At 48.2% G+C, this 10658-nt stretch overlaps 1 protein-coding gene across 1 annotated transcript in view; it reads left to right on the top strand.

Annotated features, from left to right (window-relative positions):
• Positions 1–1308: 1308 nt before the first annotated feature.
• COLQ (collagen like tail subunit of asymmetric acetylcholinesterase) overlaps positions 1309–10658 on the top strand; it is a 61452-nt gene continuing 52102 nt past the window's right edge. The window contains exon 1 of the mRNA XM_042955117.1: positions 1309–2070. Coding sequence (XP_042811051.1) covers positions 1806–2070 — 265 coding nt within the window. The 5' untranslated portion in view covers positions 1309–1805. The remainder of the gene's footprint in view (positions 2071–10658) is intronic.

Raw genomic sequence — 10658 nt, 5'->3', positions numbered from 1 at the left:
ATATAAAATAAAACATAAAAAATAAAATAAAAAAATTTTAAGTTTATTTATTTATTTTGAGAGAGAGAGAGAGAGCACGTGCACAAGTTGGGAAGGGGCAGAGAGAATCCCAAGCAGGCTCTGCATCACCAGCTCAGAGCCTGACGTGGGGCTTGAACCCACAAACTATGAGATCATGACGTGAGCTGAAATTACCTGACTTAACTGACTGAGCCACCCAGGCACCCCGTCCTGTTAATTTTGAATATAACCTAAGTATATTCTTCAAGCTTTCAAAAGATTTCCTTATAAGCCCCTTATCAGTTACCTATGACCGTACAATAAATCATTCTAAAACAACAGCCATTTTATATGCTCATGAATCCATATTCTGGGCTGGGTTCATTTGGGCTGTTCTTCAGCTGTGACTGCCATCGTCATCTGGTGACCCACATGGTCTGGCTTCCCTCACGTGGCTGTTGCCTCATCTGAGATGGCCAGACAGGGGCTGGCTGCTTCCCCCTCCCTGCTGCTATCCGATGGTTCAGACTCTCCTATGTGGTAGCTTTATGGGGCAGCTTCTAGAAGGCAAAGGCAGAGCTGCCGGGCCCGTTAGGGCCTCAGCCTGGAAGTGGTACAGTGTCACTTCTGCCACACTGTACTAGTCAAAGCCAATGACAAGCCCAGCCCAGTTGAATGGGGGTGGAAACAGACTCCAGCTCTTGCCAGGGAGAGTGGCTCACGTGCACAGGGACGGGACGGATTTTCAGTGGCCATCATCACCCCCAGTCCACCACAGCTCCCTGCATTTCATTTTTGCTGTCTGCATACACAGATTTTACCTCATCTGTGATCCATCCGTGTTACCTCATTTAACCTTTCCGGCATACCTTTAAAGGGAACACCGCCTCCATTTTATGATGAGAAAACTGAGGCTCAGAGATGGCAAACACTCGGCTGCTGTCACAGCAGAGCTGGGAGGCGGACGAGACTGGTGCGAAAGCCGGGGAGCCTTGCCTTACGCTCTGCCTCCCCCAGAGATGAGGAAAGGTGCTCTTCCCCAAGGACGCCCACCCCAGAGGCCAGGAACTCCCAAACCACTCCCAAACAAACTCCCACGGGGCCCCGGGGGGTACGTTATGTGCATTAAAGCCAACTGGGCAACTCTGTAGATCATTATTTTAATAATCTAAGGATCTCTGTAACAGGCTTCATAAACTCATAAGGGGTATTCATTTAAGGACGCAGCACTTTTTACTTGGATTTTGCCAAAGATCAAGTCATTGATGCTCTTTCTCCAAGTGTAATTTGATAATCATTCACTTTCTGTCTTTTCACTTATTTTGCTGTGGATGAGATAGAAGGGTGCTGCTTCTGCAGGGAGAACAAACACTTTCTCCTGGAGAAAGCTGTTTGAGAAAATCCACCTCCCCCGTTTTATTGGACGATTAAAGAAAAATTATCCAAGGTCAACTTTGCATTTGTCACCGAGCGGGTAAAAGTGTCACAGGCTGACAGCAGAGGGATTTGTGTCTGTGGAAATTCAGTGATTCTGTGGTGCTGTTGGACACCTCCGTTCCGAGCAGGCAGCTGCTGGGGGGTAATTGGGGATCTGACTGCCTTTGAGGACTGCTTCTAGTGAACGTTTGAGACTCAACTGCCTTTTCACCGCCTCTTCAGTAGCCACTCACCTCAGTCTCCAAAACAGAAGTTCTGACATAGTATTTTAATGTGGGCATTTGATTCAGTGCGGGAGATAAATATAACCCTGTGTAGTACGGAGAAGGTTTAATGGGAAATGGTTGGCATTCTTTCTTGGTAAAGGCATGGGGAAAGGAGAGGGAGACAGGAGAGAGAGGGAGAGGGGGAGGGGGAGGGGGGAGAGAGAGGCGCAAACAGCAGTGAGGAAGACAAAGGCAGAGATAAGCAAGGCTTCCCGAGCAGCCTTGCCCAGAGAACTTGACACTTGCCAGACCCCAGCCAGCATGGTTGTCCTGAATCCAGTGACTTTGGGAATCTATCTGCAGCTTTTCTTCCGCTTTATCGTGTCTCAGCCTACTTTCATCAACAGCGTCCTCCCAATTTCAGCAGGTAAATGATGACCACACTTTCCTCTCTTCCATCCATTGGGGGCAGGGTGGGGGGGAGGGTGGAAGATTATTTTGCAGCGTGTCCTGATATTTTCCCCCTTCTGCTCTCGGTGGAAGGAAGCTGGAGGGAGACAGCCACCCCAGCAGCTTCCTGTCACCCGAGCTGTCTCAGAAGCTCGCTCCGTCCTTGTTCCAAGTGGCCCCCACCCAGCTGCTCAAAGCCAGAGACCCTTTTAAAAATGGTTTCTGCCTCTCCCACTTCTCCCCACTTGCTGCGTGGTTTCACTTTGGGAATCGTGGGGAGCTTAAAAGAGACACAGAGGAGAGCATGGAAGGGAGAAGTGAGCCCCAGACATTTCTGTGAACACATCCCCAACCCCTTCTGAAGGGGGCTTGACTCAAGGGGGATGTCTTGGAGCAAATACGCTTCCGCTGAGCTCTTCCCTTCCTGTCCCAGCAGGGAAAAGGGGAATCCAGTGATTCGCCCGTGGGCAGGGAGCCTTGCAGCCTCAGGACTAGGTCTCCCATTTTTCCAGCCCTGGCTGCTTTCCTGTTGTGCCTTCTTCCCGCGGTGAGACTTCTGCCCAAATAGGGCAGCTGGAGGTCGTGGGAGACGGGAGATTTCTGAGGGGATGTGGAGGGTTCCAGAGTGCCCCTGGCCTGGCCTAGAGTGGACTGTGTCTGTCAGAGGTAGGGCTGGGTGATTTGGGGAAGAGGGCTTTTTAAGCTGACCTGCCAAACTTCTCTGAGGGCAGCAGGCACCAGATTGCCCTCGTCCTGTCTGACCCAGAGCAGGGGAAGTATTGTGTTACTGGCATGGCCTATTTAAACCTTTCTGAGGAAACTCAAATGTTTCCGGAGGGCTTGAGGGAGCCAGGCAGACCCCCCAGTTTTGCTGCCTGTCCCGTTATAGCCCCCCTCAATTCACCTCAGCCGCCCCTGGCTTCCCCCCTCTCCCCCAGCAGAGGCGGTTTCAGTCATGCCCTCCAACTTGAATCTCACAAATACTTTCACGCAGGCAGACATTTCATTCTCACTGCCTTTGCTGAAAACACAGGCTCTCAGAGAGGACATGTCTCAGAATCCAGACCCCAGCCCCTCTCTGTTCATAAAATCAGTTCAGCAACGTGTTGTGCGGCCAGGCCTGCCCGCATCTGTGGGCCCTGAGGGAAGGGCTCGGAGAAGGGCACAGGGTAATTATGAAAATGGGAGAAGCTGAAGGAGAGGACAGGGGAACTTGTTGGGAGGTGAAGAGTAGGGAGGGTAGGAAAGGTGGGTGGTTGTGTCACCACGCCTGTATGACAATATGCCCCCACAAATTCCAGCTGGGAGTGCCACACTTCTGGGAGCTGGTGGCTCATGATCCTTCTATTTAAGGGGGGGCAGCTGGATAGTTCATTCGGTCTGATCCAGTGGGTTCTTAACCTTATTTAGGTAATAGAGTCCTTTGAGAATCTGCTGAAGGCTCCAGACTTAAGGAAACTCTGGCTTCTGGTTCTAGCCCTGCCTCTGATGGGCTCTGACTTCTGGGAGACAGTCGGCATTCGACTGTAAGCATCATGTGGGCAGGGACTGTCTTGTATGTTATCATTGGTTCCCCAGGGTCAGAGCAGGCCTTGGCACATGGTAGGTGCACAATAAATATTTGATGAATGAGTGAGTGAATGGAGGAATAATAATTCTTCTCATCTGTAGAATGGGGCTTGCCTTCATTTTATATCATTTAATTTAGATAGACTCAGATGGCTACTAGGTTCTGAAAACTAGAGAGAAAAGAACCTCTGATTTTTTGTTTTTTAACTCCTTGCCCTAGAGACACTGCTGGTGCAGTGTAGACATCTTTTAGGTAGGACATTGTATAGATTGTAGCAGTCAAGGTAACAACAGGAAAAAGAAGCACTTCAGATGGTTCAGATGAAGATTTGAACGAAGGGACCACTTTCAGAGGTGTGAGTGGGGTTAAGGGAGCCAACAGGGAAAGTTGAGGAATTAGTAACTCGGGAAGTCTTTACCACGCTTTTGCTTAAAAAGGCAAGAGGAAGGGGCGCCTGGGTGGCTCAGTCGGTTGAGCGTCCGACTTCAGCTCAGGTCACAATCTCACGGTTCGTGAGTTTGAGCCCCGCGTCAGGCTCTGGGCTGATGGCTCGGAGCCTGGAGCCTGCTTCCGATTCTGTGTCTCCCTCTCTCTCTGCCCCTCCCCCATTCATGCTCTGTCTCTCTCTGTCTCAAAAATAAATAAACATTAAAAAAAAAATTTAAAAAAAAAGGCAAGAGGAAGAGGGGCACCTGGGTGGCTCAGTCAGTTGAGTGTCCACCGTCGGCTCAGGTCATGATCTCATGGTTTGTGAGTTCAAGCCCCACATAGGGCTGTCTGCTCTCAGCCTGTCAATGCAGAGCCCACTTCGGATCATCTGTCCCCTTCTCTCTGCCCCCTTCCCACCCCCCTGCTTGCGCTCTCCCCAAAATCAATAAATATTAAAAAGAAAAGAAAAGAAAAAGGAAAGGCAAGAGGAAGAAATAGGGAAATTGATCCTAAGAAGATTTGGAACCTTGGAGGAGGGGCCATTGAACAGGAGCTATGACCACAGAAGGACCCAAAGCAGGGAGAAAATAGACAAGAAGTACCCCAACTTCTCTCTACTCCAATCTAGCTACCTCTTTTTTTTGTTATTTTATTTTATTTATTTTTGAAGGGGAGAGAGAGAGAGAGAGAGAGAGAGAGAGAGTGTGGGGGGGGGGGAGGGGCAGAGAGAGAGAAGGAGACACAGAATCTGAAGCAGGCTCCAGGCTCTGCGCTGTCAGCACAGAGCCTGACGCGGGGCTTGAACTATGAGCTGTGAAATCATGACCTGAACCGCAGTCAGATGCTTAACTGCCTGAGCCACCCAGGTGCCTCAGCTCCTCTTGCAGTGCCTGCCATTGGCCAAACCCAGCCTGAAGCTAGGGGGCAGGGGGAGCCTCTGGATACAATCTATGGCAATTAGCTTCTGGGGCACAGAGTGAGAGGGAGGGGTGGGAACGTGGAATAGCTAGCTCATACATCCACTGGCACTTCCTGATGAATTTCTAATTTTTTTGATGCTTATTTTTGAGAGAGAGAATGAGTGGGGGAGGGGCAGAGAGAGGGGCACAGAATCTGAAGCAGGCTCCAGGCTCTGAGCTGTCAGCACAGAGCCCGACACGGTGCTCAAATCCGTGAGAGATTTGAATCATGACCTGAGCTGAAGTCAGACACTCAACTGACTGAGCCACCCAGGCACCCCTGCCTGATGAATTTCTAAATCCAGATCTTCTGGTTGTGAATGTGGTCCTTAGACATTTGGTAAAACAATGGAAGGGGCCACCTGGTTGGCTCAGTGAGTTGAGCATCAGACTCTTGATCTCAGGGTTGCAAGTTCAAGCCCCAGGTTGTACTCCATGTTGGGCGTGAAGCCTACTTAAAAAACAAACAAACAAACAAACAATGGGAGTGCACCTAGGGAGAATCACTAAGGTAACAGTTCAATAGAGCAAAAAATACCTGCTTTCACTTGTAGAGTCTCTTGGCCTTGTTCCCACAATTAGTCACCATGGCTTCTTCATAACACAGTTCAGAAATAAACTTCTGCCCTGAAATGAGAACTGTTCTTTGACACAGGATCACTTTAATCCTTTGAAAATATTTTCCAATAATTTGGTGTAAAATATTCTATGTTCAGAATCTTATAGATTCTTACTCTTCTGAGGAAGACAAGCCCTATGCTCGTAGACACAAGGGCCACCCACCATACCTTAGTGAGCACCTACTATGTGCCTAGCACTGGGCTAAGTGGTACAGAGGACACAGAGACAAGTCGGATGCTGCCTCTGCTCTGGGGGAATTTGTGAACATCCGCTGTTGAAACACAGGCAGCATGTGCTAAATGGCCCAGCAAGGGTGTGATGGAGAAAGAGCTCTTACAGGCCTGTTGGGCAGTACTTTCCTTCAAAGCTGAGCCAGCCCTTCACTGTCTCCAGGAAGGACTGTATTCCCACAACTCCAGACACAGCACCAACTATCTAGACCAGAGAGAGGCTTACTACCTAGCAAACTCCACTGCCGGGTCCCAGAGGAGAACCACAGAAGGGCGCAAAAAGCCTCAAAGAGGCCAGAATTGATGACAGAACGCCCAGTGTTAAAGCACATGCATTTGATACACAGAAAACTAGTTCTGACTCTTCCTCCAAGTCTATTAATTGTCGCTTTGGATACCGTTCGAGCAGGCTTAGATAGCAGGCTTCTGGAAGGGTGGTGTGGCACATTAGGTTGGGGAGGGTGAGTTCATGCTTACGATGGACACCATGACAACAACAAAAAAAGCTGACCAAAGTGATTACAAGAAAAATGGCCAATCAGCAGGGAATAGTTCTGAGATCAAAAAGAATAGCAGACCGGAATTATTTCTAGAGCCCCTGTTCTGTAGGTAACCCCTGAGGGCACCATTGACTTATGACACAGTAACTGTTTCTCACTATTATGAGCATGAATGGCCCAGTGAAGACTGAATTGTGTACACTTAATTTTGTTTAAAAAGGCAGATAAGTGTCAGGTATGTTTTAGAATGATTTCTCTTGAACATGGCCTTAAAATTTTAAGTGTCAGGAGCCGTAATTTTGGGATATTGTGTTAACTATCGCTGAGTAATAAAGCATCCTAACACTCAGTGGCTTACATAACAATCATTTATCACTGAAGTTCACGTAGTTTGTGGGCCAACCAAGGTCAGCTGATTTAGCCTGGGTTTGGCAGGCCCTGGCTGGGCTCGCTATGGGTCTGTGGATTGACTCAGCTCCAATATCCATTCACAGATATAGCTCAGTGGTTGTACAATTTCTAGAATGTGGTGGCACAGACCCAAGGACAATATTTATAGAAGGGCAGACCTTGCACACACTTCGATTTATGTAATTCTCATAGCACCTCTGGGATGGGTGTGGCGAGACTCCCAGTTTTCAGCCGAGGAGGTGAAGGTTCAGAGAGGTTAAGTGACTTCCTCAAGATCACACAGCTGGTATAAAATAAGAGAGCTGGAGATGGGAATCCCATCCTCTGACTTTAAGTCCACGGATTTTACTAACTTAGATCGATGTCCATGGACAAATAGTGATAGTAGCTTTTAAAGTCCTGCAGACTACCCTCCTACCCTTCAGAAACTCTCCTCTAGATTCTTTATTCTCCATTCCCTCCTACTTTCTCCTCAGCATATCCATGCCTAAAGGTCTTAGCAAAAGATTAAAGATTATTTTATAGTAAAGTGTGTAGGGCCTACCTACCTTACTCTCTCCTTTGAAGGTATTTGCATTTTGTTTGTTTGTTTGTTTGTTTTTAAATTCTACTTAGTTAACGTACAGCGCAGTATTGGTTTCAGGAGTAGAATTCAGTGATTCATCACTTACGTGTAATACCCAATGCTCATCACAACAAGTACCCTCCTTGGGGCACCTGGGTGGCTCAGTCGGTTGAGCATCTGACTTCAGCTCAGGTCATGATCTCACGGTTCGTGGGTTCGAGCTCCGCCTCAGGCTCTGTGCTGACCGCTTACTCGGAGCCTGGAGCCTGCTTCGGATTCTGTGTCTTCTTCTCTCTCTGCCCCTCCTCCACTCACGCTTTGTCTCACTCACTCTGTTTCTCAAAAATAAATAAATGTAAAAAACAAAACAAAAATTTAACAAGTACCCTCCTTAATAGCCACCACCCATCTAGCCCACGGCCCCTCTATCTCCCTCCATCAACCCTCAGTTTGTTCTCTATCTTTAAGAGTCTTTTGTGGTTTGTTTCCCTCTCTCTTTTTTCCCCCTTCCATATATTCATCTGTTTTGCTTCTTAAAATTCCACATATGAGTGAAATTATATATTTGTCTTTCTCTGATTTATTTTGCTTACACAATACACTCTAGCTCCATCCACATTCTTGCAAATGACAAGATTTCATTCTTTTTGATGGCTGAGTACTATTCCATTTTGTATATACCACATCTTCTTTATCCATCCATCAGTCGATGGACACTTGGGCTCTCTCCATAGTTTGGCTATTGTTGATAAAAAGGTATTTGCATTTTCATGGGGATTTAAACTAAAGGATGATCTAGTAAGATGAGCCTCAACCAGGGTATTTTGGGGGATGAAACCTTCTGGAATGAGGGGAATACTACTTCACGGACATTCTCTTCAGGTACTGTGAGCCCACCTATCCTATGCCTCCCCCAATACAGGATTTCCCAGGTAGGCGGGACTCCCACACCAGATGGTGAGAAGACCCCAATTCAGTCATGCGATCATGTGGAAAAAAGTGAATACTGTCTGGGCACCAGAATCTTCTGTTGGCTACTGGGGTGTGACCCCGAGCAGGGTTTTTGTGGCCTAAAAGACCTGCTGTCCAGCTCTGCCCTGCCCTGCCTGGAAGCCAGCCAGGTCACCACTTGGGAACCATTCATGTTCTTGGCAGTAGATTATGGGCCATTTATTTGTGTCTGATGGTGATCAGCTATTGTTTAATGTTCCATAATGCACTTCCTAACCATCTCCTCTGATTTAGCTTTTCATATTTCCTCTGGATAATGCAATCAGAGAGGGTTCTTAAATTAGAGGGCTCCCCATGGGTCCCAACCTCCCCCTTCACCTCACCCCAAGCCTCTGAATAAAGCAGTGGACTCAGCTGCAGCTCAGGTACAGAGAGAGCTGGGTATGAGATGGGAGGCTTTCCCTTCCGATATCCAGAGGCATGCCCCCACATCACCATCCACCTCGCTCACGCCTGCTTCCCCCAGATCCACAACCGCCACTGCCACAGCCACACAACAGCAGCACAGCCCCAGAATGAATAGAAAGCCCCTCTGGCTCCTGTGGGACCAAATAAGCTGGCGTCCCATCATCTTGAAATGTGGTTCACATTGTGAGTACTGACTCGTACTGCTCTTATAATTGGTACCAGTTATCCCCAAACCTCTCATTTTGCAAAGCATTTTCACAGCTCTGTTTGTATTTGCCCTGCACAGTAGTTTGAATCCTGAGCTAGTTGGTTATTAGCGTGTGTTGGGGGAAGGCCACTTCACTGCAGTGAGCTTCAAATTCCTCCTCTGTAAGATAGGTATAAAATTCTGTCTCCCAGAATTACTGTAAGTATTCACTCAACAAACACTTAATAAGTGCCAGCCATGTACCTGGAACTGGATGCAGTAGTGAGCAGACAAGCACATTCCACCCATATGGAGTTCAGGCATCACCCTGAAACGCACTAGGCCAGGCTGGCCCGCTGGTCCCAAGACGTGAATGAAAGACACCTGCGGCAGGGATGGAGGCCCACACCAGCTGCCCAAGGATGGAATCCAGTCTTCCTGTGTAGCATGTTCAGACTTCACGTTGTAGTCCTTTAAAATAGAGAAGTATTTCATGGCCTTCATTGCTAACGTTTAAAATAGAGTGATTTAACATTTTTAAAAGGTGCTTCTGATGTCTCTTAAAAAAACAACAAAATTCTTGACAAATGGGACAGCCTGGCAGTGCGGACCCACAAGACATATTCTGATATGACAAGGACTGTTTGGAATGCAGTGGCTGGTGGCTGCTCAGTGCCAGCTCCTCAGACCCCCACTGCACCCTCTTGTCTTAAGCCTGGTCCACTTCTTGCATTTACCTAGCTAGCCCCATCTGGGCACGTGACTTTTTGACCTCTGGGTCCAGCAGTCATGCTGGCTTGGACTCTGCCTCCTCCTCCTCCTCCTTTATTTTTGTATTTAAAAAAAAAAAAAAAGTTTTTTAATGTTTATTTTTGAGAGAGACAGAGTGTGAGCAGGAGTGGGGCAGAAAGAGAGGGAGACACAGAACCCAAGGCAGGCTCCAGGCTCTGAGCTGTCAACACAGAGCCTGACACAGGGCTCGAACTTGTGAACCCCGAGATCATGACCTGAGCCGAAGTCAGATGCTTAACCGACTGAGCCACCCAGATGTCCCTGCCTCCTCCTCCGCCTTTAATTTTTTTTTAAGTTTTATTTTTCATATTTGTGAGAGAGACAGAGACAGAACACAAGCAGGGGAAGGGCAGAGAGATGGAGACAGAATTTGAAGTGGGCTCCAGGCTCTGAGCTGGCAGCACAGAGCCCGACGCTGGGCTCGAACTCACAAGCAGTGAGATCATGACCTGAGCCGAAGTCGGACGCCCAACCGACTGAGCCACCCAGATCTCCCTGCCTCCTCCTCCGCCGTTAGAAGTCTCAGGGCATTTTTCCTGAATTCCCAAGCTCTGCAGAGTTCAGTTTGAAAGTGAATGTTGCAGATTAGCGATTCTCAAACTGTAGCGCTGGTTCTCAGCCCGGGCTAGACATAAGAATCACTTGGGATGTTTTATAGAAGCCCAGTGGCCAGACTGAACGAACCAAATAAATCACTCTCTGGGGCATGTGCCCAGGCATTGATAGTGTTTAAAGCTCACTGGGTGCCCTAATGGCTGACTTGAGTTAACCACCGAACTGTAACCAGCGTCCGTATCACCTGGAGGACTTGTAAAAACACAGCCAGCTGGGCCCCATCTCTGGAATTTCAGTAGATTCGGGGTGGGGCCCAAGAGTTTGCAT

Source organism: Panthera leo, chromosome C2 (assembly GCF_018350215.1).
Source record: "Panthera leo isolate Ple1 chromosome C2, P.leo_Ple1_pat1.1, whole genome shotgun sequence".
Classification (NCBI taxonomy): domain Eukaryota; kingdom Metazoa; phylum Chordata; class Mammalia; order Carnivora; family Felidae; genus Panthera; species Panthera leo.
The sequence above is the reverse complement of the archived record's forward strand: the minus strand, read 5'-3'. Positions and strand labels throughout refer to the sequence as shown.